The sequence below is a fragment of the Salvelinus fontinalis genome, chromosome 26 (genome assembly GCF_029448725.1).
Source record: "Salvelinus fontinalis isolate EN_2023a chromosome 26, ASM2944872v1, whole genome shotgun sequence".
Taxonomy (NCBI): Eukaryota; Metazoa; Chordata; class Actinopteri; order Salmoniformes; family Salmonidae; genus Salvelinus; species Salvelinus fontinalis.
This window is the reverse complement of record NC_074690.1, coordinates 20,317,492-20,343,749: the sequence shown is the minus strand read 5'-3', so window position 1 is coordinate 20,343,749 and position 26,258 is coordinate 20,317,492. Positions and strand designations below refer to the sequence as shown.

Here is a 26,258-nt window from a genome sequence, read left to right as displayed (position 1 = left end):
ACTCCTGTGGTGGGCCGGGCGCAGTGCACGCTGACACGGTCGCCAGGTGTACGGTGTTTCCTCCGACACATTGGTGCGGCTGGCTTCTGGGTTGGATGGGCATTGTGTCAAGAAGCAGTGCGGCTTGGTTGGGTTGGGTTGTGTTTCGGAGGACGCATGGCTCTCGACCTTCGCCTCTCCTTAGTCCATACGGGAGTTGCAGCGATGAGACAAGACTGTAACTACTACCAATTGGATACCACGAAATGAAGAAAAAAAACATAAAAATAAAAAATAAAAAAACGCAACATGTAAAGTGTTGGTTTCTTGAGCTGAAAAAAATATTACAGAAATTTTCCATACGCACAAAAACTTATTTCTCTCAAATGTTGTGCAGAAATGTGTTTACAATCCTCTTTAGTGAGCATTTCTCCTTTGCCAAGATAATCCCTCCACCTGACAGGTGTGGCATATTAAGAAGCTGATTAGACTGCATGATCATTACACAGGTGCACCTTGTGCTGGGGGAAATAAAAGGCCACTCTAAAATATGCAGTTTGTCACACAAAGCCACAGATGTTTTGAGGGATCAAGGGAAATGCAATCGGCATGCTGACTGCAGGAATGTCCACCAGAGCAGTTGCCAGAGAATTTAATGGTAATTTCTCTACCATAAGCCGCCTCCAACATCGTTTTAGAGAATTTGACAGTACATCCAATTGGCGTTACAACCACAGACCACGTGTAACCACGCCAGCCCAGGTCCTCCACATCCGGCTTCTTCACCTGCGGGATCATCTGAGACACGCCACCCAGACACCTGATGAAACTGAGGAGTATTTCTGTCTGTAATAAAGCCCTTTTGTGGGACAAACTCATTCTGATTGGCTGGGTCTGGCTCCCAAATGGGTCGGCCTATGCCCTCCCAGGCCCACCCATGGCTTCGCCCCTGCCCAGTCATCTATAGATTAGGGCCTAATGAATTTATTTAATTTGCCTTATTTCCTTATATGAACTGTAAGTCAGTAAAATCATTGAAATTGTTGCATTTCTATTTGTTGTTCAGTAAAGTATAGGACATATAGAATGAACCATGCTCTTGCAGACTTTTTTTTGTCAAACAGACTCTTCTTCCTGACAGGCTATTGACAAGTAGCTGATACTGGCCTCCAGACTACACTGGCAAACTTTCACTGAGGCTTACCCATAAGCCCCTTTTGGCTCATAATGATCACTTAACATGAACGGGGCCATTTGGTATGCATGGACGAGAGTCTAACCTTCTCTCTAGTCTACACAGATCTTGATCCTACTCCTTTAAATGACAGTGTAACATGCTTCCCATGACAGCTCCACCCAACAGACTCAGCTCCCTTATGTTGGTAATTGTAGATAGTCAGTGGACTCAGAGGAGGCTGGAGAGCTGATCCCATCCCTCTCTGGATAATGCTATGTTTTAATGCAATGTTCAGCTGGTGGGTGTGTGTGTGCATCTAAAGCAGCCTAGCGTGCCGCAGGGCTAACAGAGAAACACTCCCTGAATCATTAAAATCCTTAAGAGTCAATCTAAATAACATAATAAAATAATTCCCATCAAAATCTGTCAATTTATGCTCCAGATATCTGGGGCTGCGTCTCAATACAACACATGTGGGCCTTCCGCATCTGTGATGGAAGGTGGCAGAGCTACAGTGGTGTTTGTCAAACCATAAGGTATCCTGAAAATCGGTCTTCTCACGAAAACATCTGAAGCAGGTAATGTGCATGTGCCAACTTCTGTCTGTAGTGTACAAACCGTTTGGGCTACAAACTAATATGGCCACACTTTGGAAACGAGAGGCTCTCACGAACACGATGGTGTTCTCTGTTTTGCGCTATGACCCCCACAGGTAACCCATACAAATGAATGGAAGTATTGGAGGTAGTTTTGTGCCAAAAACCCCCACATATTTCCAGAGCTTTCTTATACAGTATCTCCTAGATATACAGTGCATTCAGAAAGTATTCAGACCCCTTGACTTTTTCCACATTCTGTTACGTTACGTCTTGTTCTAAAAATGATTCAATAGTTTTCCCCCTCATCAATCTACACACAATACCCCAAAATGACAAAGCAAAAGCTGATTTTTTGTCATTTTTGCAAATAAAAAAATTCTAAATGAAATATCACATTTACATAAGTATTCAGACCTTTTACTCAGTACTTTGTTGAATCACCTTTGGCAGCGATTACAGCCTGAAGTCTTCTTGGGTATGACACTACAAGCTTGACACAACAGCTATATTTGTGGATTTTCACCCATTCTTCTCTGCAGATCCTCTCAAGCTCTGTCAGGTTGGATGGGGAGCGTCGCTGCATAGCTATTTCCAGGTCTGTCCAAAGATGTTCGGTTGGGTTCTGGCTGGACCACTCAAGGACATTCAGAGACTTGTACCGAAGCCACTCCTGTGTTGTCTTGGCTGTGTGCTTAGGGTCGTTGTCCTGTTGGAAGGTGAACCTTTGCCCGGTCTGAGGTCCTGCGTGCGCTAGAGCAGGTTTTCATCAAGGATCTCTCTATACTTTGCTCCGTTCATCTTTCCCTTGATCCTGATTAGTCTCCCAGTTCCTGCCGCTGAAAAACATCCCCACAGCATGATGCTGCCACCACCATGCTTCACTGTAGGGATGGTGCCAGGTTTCCTCCATATGTGACGATTGGCATTCAGGCCAAAGATTCAATCTTGGTTTCATTAGACCAGAGAATCTTGCTTCTCATGGTCTGAGAGTCCTTTAGGTGCCTTTTGGCAAACTCCAGGCAGGCTGTCATGTGCCTTTTACTGAGGAGTGGCTTCCGTCTGCTCTACCGTAAAGGCCTGATTTGGTCGAGTGCTGCAGAGATGGTTGTCCCTCTGGAAGGTTCTCCCATCTCCACAGAGGAACTCTGGAGCTCTGTCAGAGTGACCATCGGGTTCTTGTTCACCTCCCTGACCAAGGCCCTTCTCCCCCGATTGCTCAGTTTGGCCGGGCAGCCAGCTCTAGAAACAATCTTGCTGGTTCCAAACTTCTTCCATTTAGGAAGGATGGAGGCCACTGTGTTCTTGGGGACCTTCAATACTGCAGACATTTTTTGGTATATAGACAGGTGTGTGCCTTTCCAAATCATGTCCAATCAATTGAATTTACTACAGGTGGACTCCAATCACATTGTACAAACATCTCAAGGATGATCAATGGAAACAGGATGCACTTGAGCTCAATTTTGAGTCTCATAGCGAAGGGTCTGAATACTTACGTAAATAATATATTTCAATTTTTTCTAAAATGTCTAAAAACCTGTTTTCGCTTTGTCATTATGGGGTGCTGTGTGTAGATTAATGATAAAAAAAAACATTTAATCAATTTCAGAATAAGGTTGTAACGTATCAAAATGTGGAAAAAGTCAAGGGGTCTGAATACTTTCTGTGTGTACTGTGTAGTCCTGTTCAAGTGTTTTGAGACCCAGTGCCACCTGATCAAAATGTACACTATTACCTCCAATAACATTCAAATGTACACTATCACCTCATATCCAATAACATTCAAATGTACACTATCACCTCATATCCAATAACATTCAAATATACACTATTACCTTCAATAACATTCAAATGTACACTATCACCTTCAATAACATTCAAATGTACACTATTACCTCCATTAACATTCAAATGTACACTATCACCTCCAATAACATTCAAATGTACACTATCACCTCATATCCAATAACATTCAAATATACACTATCACCTTCAATAACATTCAAATGTACACTATCACCTTCAATAACATTCAAATGTACACTATCACCTTCAATAACATTCAAATATACACTATCACCTTCAATAACATTCAAATGTACACTATCACCTTCAATAACATTCAAATGTACACTATCACCTCCATTAACATTCAAATGTACACTATCACCTCCAATAACATTCAAATGTACACTATTACCTCATATACAATAACATTCAAATATACACTATCACCTCCATTAACATTCAAATGTACACTATCACCTCATATCCAATAACATTCAAATATACACTATCACCTTCAATAACATTCAAATGTACACTATCACCTTCAATAACATTCAAATGTACACTATCACCTCCATTAACATTCAAATATACACTATTACCTCATATCCAATAACATTCAAATGTACACTATTACCTCATATCCAATAGCATTCAAATGTACACTATTACCTCATATCCAATAACATTCAAATGTACACTATTACCTCATATACAATAACATTCAAATGTACACTATTACCTCATATCCAATAACATTCAAATGTACACTATTACCTCATATACAATAACATTCAAATGTACACTATTACCTCATATCCAATAACATTCAAATGTACACTATTACCTCATATACAATAACATTCAAATGTACACTATTACCTTCAATAACATTCAAATGTACACTATTACCTTCAATAACATTCAAATGTACACTATTACCTCCAATAACATTCAAATGTACACTATCACCTCATATCCAATAACATTCAAATGTACACTATTACCTCATATACAATAACATTCAAATGTACACTATTACCTCCAATAACATTCAAATATACACTATTACCTCATATCCAATAACATTCAAATGTACACTATTACCTCATATCCAATAGCATTCAAATGTACACTATTACCTCATATCCAATAACATTCAAATGTACACTATTACCTCATATACAATAACATTCAAATGTACACTATTACCTCATATCCAATAACATTCAAATGTACACTATTACCTCATATACAATAACATTCAAATGTACACTATCACCTCATATCCAATAACATTCAAATGTACACTATTACCTCATATCCAATAACATTCAAATGTACCTAACATCAACTATTTTTCCTTAAAACTCCATTGTTTTATATCAAATTCCCTTCTGTGGGCCACTGCAGAAATGTAATAACCCGGGACCGAAACGTGGACTATTAAACTCTCTATTCATTTGACACGACAGTCTTGTAGTTTACACTACTATTTCCACGCTTAATCATTCGTACCAGAGGAAATGACTTAAGAGAGTGTTACACCAATTTCAGCTCTCCGCGAGGGCCTTATTGTTTATGAGTGGCCCGGAAGAGATCTTGACAGTGGGGGCACCAGAATTCTATTTGACACCATAGGCCCACTTCCAACAGTCAGCCAATCTCATGCTTCAGTAGGCTGTGATGTGTAGCTGTGTACTGGAGCACATATAACATATACTCCTTATCAGGGAGAAGAGAAAGGAGAGGGAGAGCTGTCACCTCATTCCATCCCCTTCTCCCACCTCTATTGTGTCAGAGTCCAGTGTCGTATTAATCAGAGTCCAACAATGCTTTCACAGGAAGTGGGTGGGTCGTTTAGAACCAGAATCACTTTCTGCTAGTGCGTCATAGAAACGGAATTGGTTGAATGGGTCGAACAGATACACTTTTCTGTCAGGATTTTTGTTATGGTCCACGCTCTTTAGTGGCGTAGCACAATTTTGCAATTGTTTTCAGAAGAACATTACACTTGTGCCTATACGTGGCTAGTGAGCAAGTCAATGGGACACAACACAGTGCAGACCTACTGTATATGCCTGATGAGAGGAAACAGGAATGTCAGTGTGTAGCCTGCAAGGCATTTCTCTCATCTCTCCAAAAAAAACGGAAAGGTATCGAGGAAGACCACGCTTTTCACTCCAACCTGTTCTTGGGTTTTCTATTCATGTCGTTTGTTCGATCTGAAGGTCAAGATGCAATCTGCTGACAACAGACAGATTAACGGTGAAACCAAAGTGAATCAAGAGGTGGAGAGGAAACAGATGTCTCTGTTGATATTTACACAGTGTGTGTGTCTGCATCTACGTGTGTGTGTGTGTGTGTGTGTCTGCATCTACGTGTGTGTGTGTGTGTGTGTGTGTGTGTGTGTGTGTGTGTGTGTGTCTGCATCTACGTGTGTGTGTGTGTGTGTCTGCATCTACGTGTGTGTGTGTGTGTGTGTGTGTGTGTGTGTGTGTGTGTGTGTGTGAGTGTGTCTGCATCTACGTGTGTGTGTGTGTGTCTGCATCTACGTGTGTGTGTGTGTGTGTGTCTGCATCTACGTGTGTGTGTGTGTGTGTGTGTCTGCATCTACATGTGTGTGTGTGTCTGCATCTACGTGTGTGTGTGTGTGTGTGTGTGTGTGTGTGTGTGTGTGTGTGTGTGTGTGTGTGTGTGTGTGTGTGTGTGTGTGTGTGTGTGTGTGTGTGTGTGTGTGTGTGTGTGTGTGTGTGTGTGTGTGTGTGTGTGTCTGCATCTACGTGTGTGTGTGTCTGCATCTACGCGTGTGTGTGTGTGTCTGCATCTACGCGTGTGTCTGCATCTACGTGTGTGTGTGTCTGCGACAGGTGCAGAGAGATTGATTGTGTGTATGTGTGTGTCAGAGATTGTTTTTATGTGTGAGTGTTTAACTTGCTGATCCTCCTCCTGTCATGCGAAGATTAATGCCTTATGTGTTTTTCATTACAGGGCGCATGTACTGTAAGCTGGTGAAAAATTCTGCGTTCACCATTCTGTAACAGCTACATAATCACTGCTTAAGGGACATTAGTTATGTTGTGAAGGAGGTATGGAGAATGAACACTGTGTACACCTCACTGTCACATAACACCAGCTAAACCAAAGTGGCATCTTATTCTGTTGTAGTTAAAGTCAAGCATGGATGGCAAACATAAAGTGATGAGGTGATTAAATATTCTCTCTTTGTTGTTGTCCTATAGCTTGATAGGATCTTAGCTTTGAGTTCTGTCAGATAAATAATTCTATAGGAAGACAGACTGCAGATTTTTTCAAATAACAATTTTATTATAAGATTTGCAAAAATGAAGCAAATCAACCATCACCAAGAATGGTTCAGAGTTGAAAGCTTAACAAACATAGTCGGGTCTCTGCTTTTATAGAAAAAGTACAAGTGCAGGTCTTTCTCATGAATACCCATGCATTTCCATGGAAATATAACGTTTATTTGGAAAGTAATAAATAAATAGATATTTTTAAAAGCATTCATGATTTTCGTAAATGTAATATACTAATATAAAATGGTATTACATTTGGTGAAGAGCACATTATGACTTAGGACTCGAAACTCAAGTTTAGGACTTTATTTTTTTTAATTTTTTTTATTTCACCTTTATTTAACCAGGTAGGCTAGTTGAGAACAAGTTCTCATTTGCAACTGCGACCTGGCCAAGATAAAGCATAGCAGTGTGAACAGACAACAACACAGAGTTACACATGGAGTAAACATGTGACTTAGACTTAAGACTTAACTTGACTTAACTTGAGACTTAACTTGATACTTCACGGTCTTGACTTGAGAGTTGACTCGGACCTGCCTGTCTTGACTTGGGACTTGAGTGCTAAGACTTGAGACTTACTTGTGACTTGTAAAACAATGACTTGGTCCCACCTCTGCAAAGCCCTGACCTCAATCCCATAGACAATTTGTGGGCAGAACTGAAGAAGCATGTGCGAGCAAGGAGGCCTACAAACCTGCCTCAGTTACACCAGCTCTGTCAGGAGGAATTTACCAAAATTCACCCAACTTATTGTGGGTAGCTTCCGGAAGGCTACCCGAAACGTTTGACCCAAGTTAAACAATTTAAAGGCAATGCTACCAAATACTAATTGAATGCATGTAAACTTCAGACCCACTGGGAATGTGATGAAAGAAATTAAAGCTGAAATAAATCATTATCTCTACTATTATTCTGACATTTCACATTCTTAAAATAAAGTGGTGATCCTAACTGAACTAAGATGGAATTGTTTCTAGGATTAAATGTCAGGAATTGTGAAAAACTGAGTTTAAATGTATTTGGCTAAGTTGTATGTAAACTTCCGACTTCAAGTGTCATATAATAGGTACATTTGTGGACATAAGTCTAACTTACTCAACATTTAAGCTTATAGAGTTATCAAAAGTATGATCTGTAATTCAACATGCTCATAGTCATTCAAATAACAACCACCACCATCAGTACATGTAAGCCAGTCTCTCTGAGATCACTGTGACAGACTTGCTATTTCTCTCCAGGTGAAGAAATGTACCCCTGTGTTTCCCAGATGATATCAACCATAGAGACCAGAACAAAACGGCAACAGTAAGGGCAAAGAGGATGGTTAAGACATTTCAAGGAACATTTTAAATGAATACTGCTACATGCTTTTGCTTTAGCTTTCTGTTTGGTGTTTTATGATTGGATTTTTTTTCTCGTCTGGTGCAAAATGCTTAGTTAGTCAATCTGTCCCATAGAGAGGAATTCAAAGGCCGGTAGAGAGACGGTAGTACCCAGAGAGGGAGATCAGAGGAGGGTCTGTGCAGTGAGGAGTGGCGTGGTATCTCCCTGGAGAGAATAGTCAGAGAGAAGGGAGAGAAGCTACTGAGAGTGGTTGTTCCCAGGAGACATCAGTCAGTCACAGGAGGTCTCTCTGACATTTTACTCTCCACGGCGTGACAGCGACACCTGTGTGTGTGTGTGTGTGTGCCTGCATGCGTCCGTGCATACGCAGGGATGTGTATGTTTATGTGTGGGTTACTACAAGTGCCTTTGTATAGGCATATACAATATATATATATTCACATCTATGCCTGCGTGGACCGCGTATCGGTGTTTACCGCTGCATGGGCCGCGAATCGGTGTTTACCACTGCGTGGGCCGCGTATCGGTGTTTACCACTGCGTGGGCCGCGAATCGGTGTTTACCACTGCGTGGGCCGCGTATCGGTGTTTACCACTGCGTGGGCCGCGTATCAGTGTTTACCGACAGCGAGCGACCTAATGCGGTCTTACTCACACTGATTAAAGAAAACAACATTTTAAATGATGCCTCATGTTTGTGAGCATGAAAGGCTTCCTGGGTGTGCGATGCATCAGGGAAGGAGTTAGCCATGCCTGACTGCCTTGTGCGCCGACTAGAGAGGTTGTTCAAGGCTCACTGGTAAATCAGCAGCATGAGATTGCATTACTTGAATGATAAACTCCTCAGAGCACTCTGGAGACATCTACAAACACACTGTTTGACAGTTATCTCCCTCCATATAGTTGATTTAATAGAATGAAGTTTCCCTCAACTTCTGATCTAAAGCCAGTTTGGAATTGAATTGGGAGTTGAAAGCTGATCCTAGCTCTGTGCGTGGGGGATTCTATCCAATCATCTACAGTGCTGCAGTACTACTATTTGACAGCTATCTCCCTCCACAATAGATCTCAAACATGTACGCCGCAATTGCCCCTCAAACGTCTAATCCAAGGTCAGTTTCGCAGTGTACCCCCTGATAGTTACAACTTACAGGTGGGGAGTTAAAAGCTGATTCAAGATCAGAGCGTGGGGCCAACTTCTCCCTGGAAGTATCTCAACACTAGACACTTGCCAGGGGGGAACATAACACTATTATTATAAGAGCTGAGCTGGGTCAATTTCCTTTCGATTGGCTGGTGCTTGACTGACTGCTGAGCTGGATTTGACAGGCTTTGGTTCTTCCCCCAGGGAGGTTTTGGAATAAGTTAGTGTTTTGGGCTTAATGAAAAAGTTGTGTGATGGTCCCCTGACTCAGCGCTCGTAAATCCATGTCCCCTTAATGAGCAACTCCTTACAGTTAAACTTCATTAATTATCCTGAGAACAAATTAACAAGAGAGAAGCGGGATGAATCTGAATGAAGTTTAATGTGTTTTTCATTACTGAGATTGAGAGGGAGACTTCCAAACATGCATTGTTGGGTTTGGGCTTTATGATAACCATAAATAAATTGTTAATTTAAGAAATATCATCCACATGGGTTTGTTTGTTACAGTATTATATCTTATTGAATCCAATGAAGTATGAGTATGTGGGAAGGTGATTATCAATGTGCTTAAATACCAACTAGATCTACACAACTCATTGGTGGGTTTAACTCAATGCTAACATCATGTCCATATGTCTTACAGATCTGTGATAAGGAGTGGCACTACTACGTGATCAACGTGGAGTTTCCTGCCGTGACGCTCTTTGTGGATGGCGTGACCTACGAACCCTACCTGGTGACGGACGATTGGCCCATCCATCCCTCGTCAATCGACACCCAGCTGACAGTGGGTGCCTGCTGGCAAGGTCATTATAGACTCTTATATACTGTCCTGTGTTCATTCCAACTCCTTGAAACTCTGAGGCTGTCCTAATATGGACACTGTACCAGAATAACTATATTTTGTACTGTAAAATAAAGGGAGGGGAGGAAGTTTCTCTTGGATTCAGACATGCTATCTCAGAGCAAACAAAGAATGCAGCGGTTTTCAATATCCCAGAAACCCCTGCATATTGGGTTTGATTGAAAAGGGCCCTATTCATGTTTCATATCATGTTTCAGCCATTTCCCTGAGCATTACCAGTGGGGTGTCTTCGTGAAGTTTGAAGGAAGTTGCTAACTAGCTTATCTCGGTTGCTAACTAGCATTAGCGCATGCTAGCTGTTACCATTAGGGGTGACCCCATTTAGTTGACTGGTCAATAGGTTGTTGGTTGACCGAGATTTCTTGAGTCGAGCAGTGGCAAAAATTGTTCAGGGTGTACAAGACACCTGTCTGATTCGCGCCTGTCTGAGTGGACTGATCCATTGTGGAGGCCATGGGGATGGCACAGTCCATCACTCTAAGACATGTGCTACTTTAATTGTACAGTATATGGTTATATTATGGTAAGAACAACGCTTTTTCCCACGTTGGATAGTGATCGTTGTCCGCAGCACTGTTGAATTGGCGCCTTTTCCTAGACCATGTTGCTATGTGCATAATAGTTAACCAGCATATTGGTGTTGAGAACAATGCAGCGGAGTTAGGAAATGAGGAAACAGCCCTTGACTTAATTGTCTAAGAAAAATGAGGAGAGAGGAAACCCCAACTCAATTAGGCCTATAATCAATAGCCTAACTGTTAAATGTGCCTGGCTTTATAAATCATCTATATAGTGTATATCTACAGAACTAAGACAGATTCTGCTTCTGTTTGAATGTTTGTTTAATAGCCTACTGATTCTGTGAGCACCAAGCCTCACGCAACCACAACATGTCGGATAAACAATTTCACAAATTCGTCTGTTTTTAATCTTTGCAATGCTGTAAAAAGGCTTTACAATTTTTTTGTTAGAACAGCCTCTTTGTTATTACTTATAATTTATTTAGTGTTGTTTACACTGTTCCAAATTGTCTGAAAAATAAAATATATAATAATAATCTCCTTATTGTAATTATTACTATTATTATTATGATCATCATTATAATAATAAGTAATGTCGTTATCATTTGTGGACTTAATATAGCAGCCTTGTATAACCACCATCAAGCTGTAGGCATCCTGTTAAGTCTTAATAACATTACTTACTTAGGCCTATATTTCTACAGACTATAGGAAAAGGCGGGCTGAACAGGCCCCCATTAACATCGACGGGGCTTTAGAGGAGAGGGTCAAGAGTTTCAAGTTCAATCAATCAAATGTATTTATAAAGCCCTTCTTACATCAGCTGATGTCACAAAGTGCTGTACAGAAACTCCCTAGAAAGGCCAGAACCTAGGAAGAAACCTAGAGAGGAAGCAAGGCTAGTCCTCTTCTGGCTGTGCCGGGTGGAGATTATAACAGAACATGGCCAAGATGTTCAAATGTTCATAGATGACCAGCAGGGTCAAATAATAATAATCACAGTGGTTGTAGAGGGTGCAACAGGTCAGCACCTCATGAGTAAATGTCAGTTGGCTTTTCATAGCCGATCATTCAGAGTATTTTTACCGCTCCTGCTGTCTCTAGAGAGTTGAAAACAGCAGGTCTGGTACAGGTACCACGTCCGGTGAACAGGTCAGGGTTCCATAGCCGCAGGCAGAACAGTTGAAACTGGAGCAGCAGCACGGCCAGGTGGACTGGGGACTGCAAGGAGTCATCAGGCCAGGTAGTCCTGAGGCATGGTCCTAGGGCTCAGGTCCTCTGAGAAAGAGAAAGAAAGAATTAGAGAGAGCATACTTACATTCACACAGGGCACCGGATAAGACAGGAGAAGTACTCCAGATATAACAGACTGACCCTAGCCCCCTGACACAAACTATTGCAGCATAAATACTGGAGGCTGAGACAGGAGGGGTTGGGAGACACTGTGGCCCCGTCCGACGATACCCCCAGACAGGGACAAACAGGTAGGATGTAACCCCACCCACTTTGCCAAGGCACAGCCCCCACACCACTAGAGGGATATCTCCAACCATAAACTTACCATCCTGAGACAAGGCTGAGTATAGCCCACAAAGATCTCCCCTACGACACAACCCAAGGGGAGGCAACAACCCGGACAGGAAGATCATGTCAGTGACTCAACCCACTCAAGTGACGCACCCCTCCTAGGGATGGCATGGAAGAGCACCAGTAAGCCATTGACTCAGTCCCTGTAATAGGTTTTGAGGCAGAGAATCCCAGTGGAGAGAGCGGAACCGGCCAGGCAGAGACAGCAAGAGCGGTTCGATGCTCCAGTGCCTTTCCGTTCACCTTCACACTCCTGGGCCAGACTACACTCAATCATAGGACCTACTGAAGAGACGAGTCTTGAATAAAGACTTAAAGGTTGAGACCGAGTCTGCATCTCTCACATGGATAGGCAGACCATTCCATAAAAATTGAGCTCTATAGGAGAAAGCCCTGCCTCCAGCTGTTTGCTTAGAAATTGTAGGGACAATAAGGAGGCCTGCGTCTTGTGACCGTAGCGTACGTGTAGGTATGTACGGCGGGACCAAATCGGAAAGATAGGTAGGAGCAAGCCCATGTAATGCTTTGTAGGTTAGCAGTAAAACCTTGAAATCAGCCCTTGCCTTAACAGGAAGCCAGTGTAGAGAGGCTAGCACTGGAGTTATATGATACATTTTTTTGGTTCTAGTCAAGATTCTAGCAGCAGTGTTTAGCACTAACTGAAGTTTATTTATTGCTTTATCCAGGTAGCCGGAAAGTAGAGCATTGCAGTAGTCTAACCTAGAAGTGACAAAAGCATGTATTAATTTTTATGTATCATTTTTGGACAGAAACGTTTTGATTTTTGCAATGTTTCGTAAATGGAAAAAAGTTGTCCTTGATACAGTCTTGATATGTTCGTCAAAAGAGAGATCAGGGTCGAGAGTAACGCCGAGGTCCTTCACAGTTTTATTTGAGACAACTGTACAACCATCAAGATTAATTGTCAGAATCAACAGAAGATCTCTTTGTTTCTTGGGACCTAGAACTCGCATCTCTGTTTTGTCCAAGTTTAAAAGTAGAACATTTGCAGCCATCCACTTCCTTATGTCTGAAACACAGGCTTCCAGGGAGGGCAATTTTGGGGCTTCACCATGTTTCATCTAAATGTACAGCTGTGTGTCGTCTACATAGCAGTGACAGTTAACATTATGTTTCCGAATGACATCACCAAGAGGTAAAATATATAGTGAAAACAATAGTGGTCCTAAAACAGAGCCTTGAGGAACAGCGAAATTTACAGTTGATTTGTCTGAGGACAAACCATCCACAGAGACAAACTGATATCTTTCAGACAGAAAGTTCCTTGGTGTCCACATCACCAATGAACTATCATGGTCCAAACATACCAAGAGTGTCGTGATAAAAGCACGACAAAACCTTTTCCCCCTCACGAGACTGAAAAAATTTGGCATCCTCATATCCTCAAGAGGTTATACAGCTGCACCATCGAGAGCATCCTAATCAGTTGCATCACCGCCTGGTATGGCAACTGCTCGGCATCTGACTGTAAGGCGCTACAGAGGGTAGTGCGAACGGCCCAGTATATTGGGGCCAAGCTTCCTGCCATCCAGGATCTATATAATAGGCGGTGTCAGAGGAAAGCCCATAAAATTGTCAGAGACTCCAGTCACCCAAGTTATAGACTTTTTTCTCTGCTACCGCACAGAGCGCCAAGTCTAGGACCAAAAGGCTCTTCAACAGCTTCTACCCCCAAGCCATAAGACTGCTGAACAATTAATGAAATCACCACCGTACAATTTACATTGACCCCCCTCCCTTTTGTACACTGCTGTTACCCGGTGTTTATTATCTATGCATATTCACTTCACCCCCACCTACATGTACAAATTACCTAAACTAAACCCGCACACTGACTCGGTACCGGTGCCCGGTGCTCGGTACCGGTATATATCCTTGTTATTGTTATTCTTATTGTGTTACTTTTTCTTATAATTTTTTATTTTAGTCTACTTGGTAAATATTTTCTTAACTCTTCTTGAACTGCACTGTTGGTTAAGAGCTTGTAAGTAAGCATTTCACGGTAAAGTCTACACTTGTTGTATTCGGCGCTTGATTTGATTTGATTTTAATACCTATATGCTGTAGGCTGCTGTATCAATCATTCATTCATCAATGTCTTTACAGAGCATACAAGTCATTCATAATTTGAAATGCAATCAAGCATTTTAGTTTAAAAAGAAAATAACAATGCAACCTTTGAATAATTTGCGTTAACAAGAAATAACCGTTCCGTTTCGGAAATTGCATTCACGAATGAATGTGACTGTTTTTAGTCTTTGCTTTTAAAAAAATAAAAAAATAAAACGTTACAACAGACTCTCTGGTATGCTTATAATTTTTTCATGTTTGCATTGTTCCAAACAGTCAGAATAATTATATTGTTGTCACGTTCCTGACCTATTTCTGTTAGTTTATTATGTGTGTTAGTTGGTCAGGACGTGAGGTTGGGTGGGCATTCTATGTTTTCTGTTTCTGTGTTGGTTTTGGGTTGCCTGGTATGGCTCTTAATTAGAGGCAGGTGTTTGGCGTTCCTCTAATTAAGAGTCATATTTAGGTAGGCGTTGTCACAGTGTTCGTTGTGGGTGATTGTCTTCCGTGTCTGTGTCTTTACACCACGCAGGACTGTTTACGGTTTGTTCGGTTTGTGTAGCCTATGTTCCTATTCGTGCGTTTTCTTGTTTTATGTAAGTACGTCGTCTAGGTCTGTCTACACTGTTTGTTGTTTTGTTAGTTTAATCAAGTTCGTGTTTCGTTAATAAAATATGTCTGTTCTCTACGCTGCGCCTTGGTTCCCTCAATACTCCTCCTGTTCCGAAGATGAAGAGGAGGAGGAATGCCTTTACAGAATCACCCACCAAGAATCCAGAACCAAGCAGCGTAATTTGGAGCAACGGGGAAGTATACAGGACTTGTGGAGTTGGGAGAAAATATTTAAAGGAGAAGGACCATGGGCTAAAGTGAATCACCGTCCATGGGAACAGCTGGAGGCAGCTCGGAGAGTGGAGGAAAAGAGAGAGAGGAACCGGAGTTATGAGGGAACGTGTCTTGCACGGAAGCCCAAAAAGCCCGTGAGTAACACCCAAAAATTTCTTGGGGGGGGGGGTGGCTAAGAGGTAGTGGGCCAAGGGCAGGTAGGAGACCTGCGCCCACTTCCCAGGCTTACCGTGGAGAGCGGGAGTACGGGCAGGCGCCGTGTTACGCAGTAGAGCGCACGGTGTCTCCTGTACGAGTGCATAGCCCAGTGCGGGTTATTCCACCTCCCCGCACTGGTAGGGCTAGATTGGGTATTGAGCCAGGTGTCATGAGGCCGGCTCAACGCGTCTGGTCTCCAGTGCGTCTCCTCGGGCCGGCATACATGGCACCTGCCTTACGCATGGTTTCCCCGGTTCGCCTACATAGCCCGGTGCGGGTTATTCCACCTCCCCGCACTGGTCGGGCGACCGGGAGCATTCAACCAGGTAAGGTTGGGCAGGCTCAATGCTCAAGAGAGCCAGTACGCCTGCACGGTCCGGTATTTCCGGCGCCACCTCCCCGCCCCAGCCTAGTACCTACAGTGCCTACACTACGCACTAGGCTACCAGTGCGTCTCCTGAGCCCTGTTCCTCCTCCACGCACTCTCCCTGTAGTGCGTGTATCCAGTTCGGTGCCTCCAGTTCCGGCACCACGCACTAAGCCTCCTGTGAGTCTCCAGAGCCCTGTACACACTGTTTCTTCTCCCCCTACTAATCCTGATGTGCTTGCCCTCAGCCCGGTGTCACCAGTGCCGGTACCACGCACCAGGTATAGAGTGGGCTTTGAGAGTCCAGTGTGCCCTGTCCCTGCTCCCTGCACTAGTATGAAGGTGCGTGTCCTTAGCCCGGTGCCTCCAGTTCCGGCACCACGCACCAGGTCTACAGTGCGCCTTATCCGGCCAGAGCCATCCGTCTCCCCAGCGCCATCTGAGCCATCCGTCTCCCCAGCGCCATCTGAGCCATCCGTCTCCCCAGCGCCATCTGAGCCATCCGTCTCCCCAGCGCCGTCTGAGCCATCCGTCTGCCATGAGCCTGCAAAGCCGCCCGTCTGCCATGAGCCTGCAAAGCCGCCCGTCTTCCATGAGCCTGCAAAGCCGCCCGTCTGCCATGAGCCTGCAAAGCCGCCCGTCTGCCAGAGAGGAGCCGCTAGAGCCGCCCGCCAGACAGGAGCCGCTAGAGCCGTCCGTCAGACAGGATCTGCCAGAGCCGCCAACCAGACAGGATCTGCCAGAGCCGCCAACCAGACAGGATCTGCCAGAGCCGCCAACCAGACAGGATCTGCCAGAGCCGCCAACCAGACAGGATCTGCCAGAGCCGCCAGCGAGCCATGAGCAGCCAGAGCCGTCAGAGAGCCATGAGCGTCCAGAGCCGTCAGCCTGCCATGAGCGTCGAGAGCCGTCAGCCTGCCATGAGCGTCGAGAGCCGTCAGCCTGCCATGAGCGTCGAGAGCCGTCAGCCTGCCATGAGCGTCGAGAGCCGTCAGCCTGCCATGAGCGTCGAGAGCCGTCAGCCTGCCATGAGCGTCGAGAGCCGTCAGCCTGCCATGAGCGTCGAGAGCCGTCAGCCTGCCATGAGCGTCGAGAGCCGTCAGCCTGCCATGAGCGTCGAGAGCCGTCAGCCTGCCATGAGCGTCGAGAGCCGTCAGCCTGCCATGAGCGTCGAGAGCCGTCAGCCTGCCATGAGCGTCGAGAGCCGTCAGCCTGCCATGAGCGTCGAGAGCCGTCAGCCTGCCATGAGCGTCGAGAGCCGTCAGCCTGCCATGAGCGTCGAGAGCCGTCAGCCTGCCATGAGCGTCGAGAGCCGTCAGCCTGCCATGAGCGTCGAGAGCCGTCAGCCTGCCATGAGCGTCGAGAGCCGTCAGCCTGCCATGAGCGTCCAGATTCGTCAGCCTGCCATGAGCGTCCAGATTCGTCAGTCAGCCATGAGCTGCCCTTCAGCCAGAAACGGCTATATACCCAGAACTGCCCCTCAGTCCAGAGCTGTCTCTCTGTCCGGAGCTGCCCTTCAGTCCGGAGTTGCCCCTCTATCCTGATCTCCCTCTCTATCTTGAGCTACCTCTATATTCTGATCTATCCCTCTGTCTGGTGCTATCCCTCTGTCTTGATTTATCCCTCTGTCCCGGTGCTGTCCCTGTCATGGATGTTACTAAGAGGATTTTGTGGGGGTAAGATATGGGTGGACATTCTTAGGGGGAGATGGAGGCTAGGATGGATTATGGTGGGGTGGGGACCTCGCCCGGAGCCTGAGCCACCACCGTGGTCAGATGCCCACCCAGACCCTCCCTTAGACTTTGTGCTGGTGCGCCCGGAGTTCGCACCTTATGGGGGGGGGGTTATGTCACGTTCCTGACCTATTTCTGTTAGTTTGTTATGTGTGTTAGTTGGTCAGGACGTGAGGTTGGGTGGGCATTCTATGTTTTCTGTTTCTGTGTTGGTTTTGGGTTGCCTGGTATGGCTCTTAATTAGAGGCAGGTGTTTGGCGTTCCTCTAATTAAGAGTCATATTTAGGTAGGCGTTGTCACAGTGTTCGTTGTGGGTGATTGTCTTCCGTGTCTGTGTCTTTACACCACACGGGACTGTTTACGGTTTGTTCGGTTTGTGTAGCCTATGTTCCTATTCGTGCGTTTTCTTGTTTTATGTAAGTACGTCGTCTAGGTCTGTCTACACTGTTTGTTGTTTTGTTAGTTTAATCAAGTTCGTGTTTCGTTAATAAAATATGTCTGTTCTCTACGCTGCGCCTTGGTTCCCTCAATACTCCTCCTGTTCCGAAGATGAAGAGGAGGAGGAATGCCGTTACAATTGTAATCTAACAGCACCTGTTTGGCACACATAATATGCACGCAGAGCTTCTTACCTTCTTTTTCTTGATCTCCAGTATTTTGTCACAACTAGTCAAATGTATTCCCCAAATCGACTACCTCTTTACCTCCTGAGCAACCAGTAAACAAACATTCCTCCGTTTCAAGTTTTTTTTCACGTCCTCTGCATCTATTTTGCTATCACGTGTTCAGAGTTTGTTATAACCAATTTATTGATGTGATTATGATATGCTATAGGTCAGGCTCTATTGGTCACGTGCATGCGATGCGTACATGTGTCACGTAACAAGAGCAACGGTTGAGGGAAAATGTTACGTTTTTCCTAAACAAATGGGAGATTTTGGTAACAGAACTTTCCAGTCAGAAATGGTTGTATTTACGTTGCAGCTTCAGCAACACGGACAGCATGATAAACACTGTGGTGGTTTGCAGCAGGGAGGAGACATCAGGCAACAATTCTCAGCCCGGCCCGGCACAATCAAATCTATTGCGGTCAGACTCCCTCTAGTCATTTGTGTGTCTTAATTATATCATGAAACAATGCGCTTAAAGCATCACACAAGCTCAGTGAATATAGTTGATTTGATTAACACATAGGATGTGTCTATAAATGGAAAAATACACGTTTGGTCAAAAAAACAGACGACTCTCGGTTGACCTAGTTACCATAGACTTCCAGTCATTGCACTAATGCTAGGTAGCATTGGCTCGCGAAACAACCTCTAACATCGAGTCATTCTATTTCAAATCAAGAGGCTCAAGCTTGGAGACATCGAACAGGACAAACAGGCTGTCAATTCCAGCCGCTTGAAAAGAGGGGGCTAATGATCCCATCTGAACGAAGAAGCACTACTTACCATAGCTTTTATGATTCAAAAGAATAATAATGTAAATGTGTTTGCTGGGGGGAGCAGGTCCGCAAGATGGATACAGCTAAATCACATGAGCCCCACTCGAAGCATCGAGGTCCAACGTCAACGGCATTTCCGTGTCATTTGAATTTATTTTAATCTGTCTCCTGATTGCAATTTTCTCTTTGTTCTCCTGTTTCCTCTCTCTTTCCATGAATCTGTGATTGTGTGAGAAAGCCCTGCAGAAGGGATTAAGACAGTCTGAATGGAAGACAAGTTCTTTGGCTATTACAACCCAGTGAAGATGCTTTAAGCTTCACTAAGCCGCAACTGATAACTTTGCAGACCATTAGTGAACAGGATTGCCTTTCTAAGTACCCACCACCCTGCACACAATCAACAACGTAATGAAGAGACACACGGACCGAAAGGCCCCAGACATCATTTTAGCTCCCCAAATCGAAACGAGATTTGTGACTTGAGACTAGAGCAACAGAGTTTATTTGATTTTTTTACCCATTTTCGTTGAGGAAACGTTTATGGGGATTGCTTTGAACGGTGCTCTTCAGCAGAGTAGACAAGCAATGTATGCCGTGTAATTACAAGTATAGTGCAGAGCAACTTTGGCTGGCCTTAGGCCTACTGTCATGTCCTGCCTCTTCTTAACCATAATCTTGAACCTAATCTCTTTTCCTAATACAGCAAAGTCAAACTGTTGATTTAAACTTAATTGCCATCTTTCTCACTGCAGGTGTAAATACTTTTCAGCCAGATGTGCAGACATGGCATATGCTAGCAGCACTGAGGCCTACACACTGAACGTGTTCAAATGATCCTCTTTTGGTAGGACGATACTGAAATGAGCCTAAAATATGCTCCCTCAATCTGTCCTTCGGTGCCACAACAGTTAATTGATAACGTCATAATAAAATAAAAAATTCAGAAGCAATAAGTCGAGCGGATGCAGGTGGCGAGACCCGGCTCTGGGGCCGTTAGCACGTTACTATAGCGACTAGCGAACTGCCAGTTCCATCTGCCAGTGGATCAAAGAGGAAACGTACACATACTCGTCTGAATAAGACAACGGCAGCGCTTCACAGGTCTCATGTCCCTGACGCTCTGAGCCCAAATCTACCTCACATTGGACATGTTTTTATTTTGTTGTTTTGACAGTCGCTTTAAAAAAAGAAGTGGGGAGAGCAGATGGGAGCTGGCAAACAAAACTGGCTGGCATTTCCGTAGTCACGCTATCGGCTTTATTTTACAGTACTGTTTGGCTTGGTATTTACCTGATGTTAAGGAAATGTGGTAACAAAGGTCACCCTCTGTTAGCCTTTATTGAAACCTTTATTCATAAAGGTTAGTTTTGTTGAAAGGTTAGTTATGTAGGTTCATCTCTTTTCTTAAAGTGTCATTTCTAACTTAGACCGAGTAAATAAAACGTAAAGGGCTGTATAATAAAGAATTACCAAAGTATATTCTTATATTATAATAGAGGCAGGCACAATATTGCTTTCACCTGCTCTGTAGTTTCAGATCAGAACAGATGAAGGAGAGGACATGATCTCCTCAGAAGCCATTTTGAGATGCAGCTTTGAACTGAACAAACCTTGAGCTCCCATCCTTCCTCTTCTCTTCCCTAGGTGGTGAGGTGTCCACCCCACGGTTCACCCAGTTCTTCCGGGGCAGTCTGTCTGGACTGACCATCCGACCAGGGAGGATCGAGACCCAGAAAGTAATCTCCTGTCTACAGGCCTGTAAGGAAGGACTGGATATCCACTCACTGGAGAGCCTGGGCAAGGACATCAAGGTGACAGCTCTGCAGACACACTGGTGCACACACACACACACACATACAAACACATATAAACAGACATAAAACACACCTTACCCTTATAAGTCATAACATCTGTGTTCTACAAACAGTACTGTTAGGAGATCTGAAAAATCACCATCAATCTGATAAATATGATTATACTCTTAGGTCAAGTATTTTTTTTTTTAAGGCGATCCATGTAGAAACGGTACAAATCGAGAGGTTCAAGACCTTCGCAAGACATCACAGTAAATGAACTTCACCTCTAGTATCGATGTGTTGATTCATGTGTTCTTCTGTGTGTGCAGTTCCACTTCAACCCAGCCCAGTCGGTGCTGGTGATGGAGGGAGAGGACCTGGAGAGTGTCAACACAGCCATGGCCAAGGTCTCCTACATCAACTCACGCCAGTTCCCCACAGCAGGCCTCAGACAGCTACACATCACCACCACCGTACAGTGAGTATGGAACCCTATAGATGTGTATGTGTACGCACACACACTGTAATCTGTCTCCCACACACAGACACACACTGTAATCTGTCTCCCACACACAGACACACACTGTAATCTGTCTCCCACACACAGACACACACTGTAATCTGTCTCCCACACACAGACACACACTGTAATCTGTCTCCCACACACATGCTCACACTCCTCAACCTCTTTTCCTCGCTCTTTCACACATAGTTTACAAGCGAAAGACACAGGTGCTTGAGCGCACAGACACAAACATGATTCCCACAAAGCACACAGAAAGACTTGTATCACTTCACAGAATGTGTATATCAAGCCTTCATTTGTGTATTTCACACAAACAAATACAGCAGAGGTAAAGAAATGTGGTTCTCTGGGGAAAGAGAGGGGGAAGTGTTTTGATGGTGGGAGAGTGAGAGAAAAGATAGAGAATCTACTGAGTGAAAGTGGAGTCCTTCAACTGCATGTCCTCGGGTCAGTGTGTGGTGTGTGTGTGGGTGTGGGTGTACATCCGAGTCTCTGCCTTTGCTCTCTGTGTGTCCCCGGGTTAGTGTGTATCCATGTTTGTGGCGCACTCTAGAGTTTAGTGTGTACATGTGTACCTTCCAGGTTGTGTGTGTATGTGTGTTGTCTGGCTCGGCCTGTGGTCTCTCTGTGTCTGATGTGCTAATCAGGAGTGTTAGAGGGGAGAGGCATGTCCCTCTCTTTACATCTCCCCTCAGTAACCACACCATTCCGCCCCACCACGCCACGACTGAGAGGGCCGCTGAGATGCCGTTGCGCCGTGGTTGCCATGGAGCTGTGGCGCAGGGGCCAACATCTCGTCAGCTGATGATGAGGATATGAATGAGGGCCATGAAGGCAATCTGCTATGTCAGGGTTTCTCACGCCAGAGAGCACTCAGAGAGGGAAAGTTGATCATTAGACAAATATAGCTCTGTTAAGACTGGCTGGCTGATTGGGTGGCTGACTGGGTGGGTGACTGGGTGGCTGACTGGGTGGCTGACTGGGTGGGTGACTGGGTGGCTGACTGGGTGGGTGACTGGGTGGCTGACTGGGTGGCTGACTGGCGGGCTCGTTTTCTGTCTCTCTCTGTCTCTCTCTCTTTCTGTCTCCCTCTATTCCCTTATCCCCTCTGTCTCTCTCTCTTTCTGTCTCCCTCTATTCCCTTATCCCCTCTGTCTTTCTCTCCCCCTCCTCTAGTCACCATTTCAAGAAAGTGTTTGGATTTCAATGCTTTCAATGCTTCAATGATTTCAATGTTTTGCATGTATCTGTAACAGCTCATGTGTTTACGCCATTACCTGAGAGAGAGAGAGAGAGAGAGAGAGAGAGAGAGAGAGAGAGAGAGAGAGAGAGAGAGAGAGAGAGAGAGAGAGAGAGAGAGAGAGAGAGAGAGAGAGAGAGAGAGACCAAAACAAGACAGGAAGTGAGAGTGGATGAGTGGAGAGAAAGAAACAGTGTGATATGAGGAATGAAACAGGCCTAAATAAGAACAGGGATGAGAAAGGATTGGGAGAAAAGTCAAAAAGGTGTGTGTGTGCGCCCCTTGTATACGTGTCTACACCTGTTCACAGTTAAACAGTGAGGGAGGCGTCGGCCAAATCAAAATGGACGATTGTGGTGGATAGTGGACTCTTGTCACAAGAGCTGTAATAGGATTATTCTAACTCAGGAGAACTCAGACCGCTGCCTTGTATAGAGAGAGTCGGCTCCTCATACTCAGCAGAAATATATGTCCCTGGCTGTGTCCCAAACTGCACCCTATACTCTACATGGTGCACTACTTGTGATCAGGGCTCATAGGGAATATGTAGGCAACAGGGTGTTGTTTGGGAAGCAACCCCTTAGTAGTGTTTCTGGTCAAGTGGCATATATTTAGTGAGGTCCGGATCCCATTGTGACGCAGAGAGGACACAATTTGGCAGAGGGACACTATTTGGCATGACAGGCCCTAGTTTAGTGTGGAGACTGTGCTACACCCCACAAATATTTTACCGATGTTGTTCAAGGTAATTGTTTGTGGAGTTTCAGCCAATTTTGCTTATCAGATAAATCTACACACAATTGCAGGTGCACACACACACACACACACACACACACACACACACACACACACACACACACACACACACACACACACACACACACACACACACACACACTTCGTATTCAAAGCCAGTTTGTTAGGTAATTATGGAGATCAACTAATCAGACATACACATACAAATACACACACATTTTTTTACAATTTATTTATTTCACCTTTATTTAACCAGGTAGGCCAGTTGAGAACAAGTTCTCATTTACAACTGCGCCCTGGGCCAAGATAAAGCAAAGCAGTGAGACAAAAACAACAACACAGAGTTACATGGAATAAACAAACGTGTGTGCAAATAAGGAGGTAAGTCAATAAATAGGCCAATAGTAGCGATGTAATTACAATTTAGCAATTTACACTGGAGTGAATGTGCAGATGAGGATGTGCAAGTAGAAATACTGGTGTGCATTGACCCTGTTTTTTATTTGGCCCTGACTCTCCTGCACTGGCTGGTTCTATGCACACTCACCTGACTACACACACACACACACACACACACACACACACACACACACACACACACACACACACACACACACACACACACACACACACACACACACACACACACACACACACACACAGACACACACAGACACACACACACACACAGACACACACAGACACACACACACACACTTCTCCTACGCTGCTGCTACTCTGTTTATTATCTATCCTGATTGCCTAGTCACTTTTACCCTTACCTACATGTACATATTACTTCAACTCCTCGTACCCCTGCACATTGACTTTGTTCCGGTACTCCTTGTATATAGCCACGTTATTGTTATTTTGTGTTACTATTTCCTTTTTTGCTAATTTTTCTTACTTTTTAAGTCATAAGTAAGCCTTCCACGGTAAAGTCTACACATGTTATATTCAGCGCATTTGACAAATACATTTGATTTGATTTTGATTTGACACACACAACACACACTCTTCCCATGCAAATACATGTAAATACACGGACACACACATACAGTCATCCCATTCAAAGCCAGTCTGTTATTTAGTTCAGGAGAACAATGCATCTAAGTACATGCTTTATTTAGGCCTAGACTTAGTGCGAGTAATTACCATGGGAAAGCAGTCCATCACTACTTTTAGCTAGTAAAGCCAGAAGCACTGTTATCATATAAACAAATAGACTGTTTTTAATTAGCGTGGGAAAGTAAATATATGAATAAATAAGTGAGTGAAGAGCACTTTTCACCAACCCTTGAAAAGCGTAATTTCTCGAGGCTTTAGGCGCCAGTGTTTGTATTAATCCTGAGAGGCTTCTCTCTGCCCCCCTCAAACTGTAATGAAGTTAGACGACAGCCAGCTTGTTTCCCCCAGACTGCCTGGGTGGCAGGGCAGCTCCTCGCTCTGGGGAGGATATCCTTACAATCTAGATCCCAGATCTAGCTTCAGCTTACCCTCGCCAAGTCCTAATCTAGTATGGATAAATGCAAAACTGATCTTAAATCAGTGACTAGGGGCAACTTCGTCTGAGTACTACTTAAACAGTAGTAACTGTGAAAGGTGTCAGAGAGAATGTCACATCCAGAAACAACTCCTAGCCCCTAAGCCCGTAACCCTAGGCACAAGAGGTAGGTACAGTGAATGTAGACATATACCATTAAAATGTTTCTTTGTTTTGGGTGTTCATGTCAACCATTGGCTGAGAAAGTGTTAAATTGTGTTGATGAGAAAATCTGATAATTAGTATACATATGTGTGTGTGTTTGTGCGTGTGTTTGTGCGTGTGTTTGTGTGTGTGTTATTGGAAATGGGCAGTTTCGAGCCATCTGTCTCAAAAGCACATCACTCACTCCCAAATATTCTGAAAAGCTGTAGAGTTCGTTGCCAACAGAGACCACTTGCAAAAACAATTTGACAAATATTAGAAGTCCACTTTCACAGTTGCCTCTATCACAATCTGTCTTTACAGTAACTGTCTCTGATCTCTGACATTAAAAGTGCCAAGTCATTCATTACCAGGACCAGAAAGAGCATTTAGGCTGTGTCCTCTTGGGTGAAAGCACTCATTTAATGGGGCCACACAATGCAATTTATTTCGATTCCAGTATGAAATGTCAATTGTGTTCCCCTAATCTCTCTTACCCTCTTGTTCCTTATCTGTAGGCCAATTATCTACTGCCCTGAACAATCATGACCTGAGAAAAATAAGGTGCACTTTTTGCATCATCTGTCAATACACTAATGTCTATCTCCATGTTCTACTGTTTTCTCTTCTCCTCCTGGGTGCTCAGGTGTTTCGGGGAGGACATATGCATCTCCATCCCAGACATTAAGGCTTTAGTAATGGTCCTGCCACCCAGCGAGCCACGGATCACCATCGCTGGTTCAGATCGACTCGTCAGGCCTGCCGCCGACCTGCGTGGAGCCATGGGCGTGGCACCCTTCAAGGAGCTGCGCATCACCAGCACTGTAACCAAGGGTGACGGTGTGCCGTTCAGCGCAGGTGGATGAGGGGGCGGTTACCGTGGATACATGTTGATCAGCATGATGTGATCCCAACTAGTCAAGTTGTAAAAGTGTGTGTTTGTGCTTCCATGTCTGTGTTTGATTTTGTGTGCGTTTGTGTATATGTGTATAGTCTACAGGCCTGGTGTTCTGGAGGCGATGCACAACCTGGATTACTGTGATGTCCTGGTGATCGGAGAGGAGCTCAACCCGGAGCAAGAGAGTCTGGAGATTCACCACAGCTCTCTAATGGGGAAACACCTGGATGCCACAAACTCCACCTCAGGAATATCCATATATGGTATGTACAGTTGAAGTCGGAAGTTTACATTTAAATACATTTAAACTCAGTTTTTCACAATTCCTGACATTTAATCCTAGTAAA

At 44.3% G+C, this 26,258-nt stretch overlaps 1 protein-coding gene across 1 annotated transcript in view; it reads left to right on the top strand.

Annotated features, from left to right (window-relative positions):
- Positions 1-26,258, top strand: part of LOC129823874 (calsyntenin-2-like) — a 269,116-nt gene that overhangs the window by 234,483 nt on the left and 8,375 nt on the right. Inside the window, exons 9-13 of the mRNA XM_055882930.1 lie at positions 9,997-10,159; positions 20,653-20,819; positions 21,134-21,282; positions 25,660-25,871; positions 26,007-26,174. Of these exons, the coding sequence (XP_055738905.1) occupies positions 9,997-10,159; positions 20,653-20,819; positions 21,134-21,282; positions 25,660-25,871; positions 26,007-26,174 (859 nt within the window). The remainder of the gene's footprint in view (positions 1-9,996; positions 10,160-20,652; positions 20,820-21,133; positions 21,283-25,659; positions 25,872-26,006; positions 26,175-26,258) is intronic.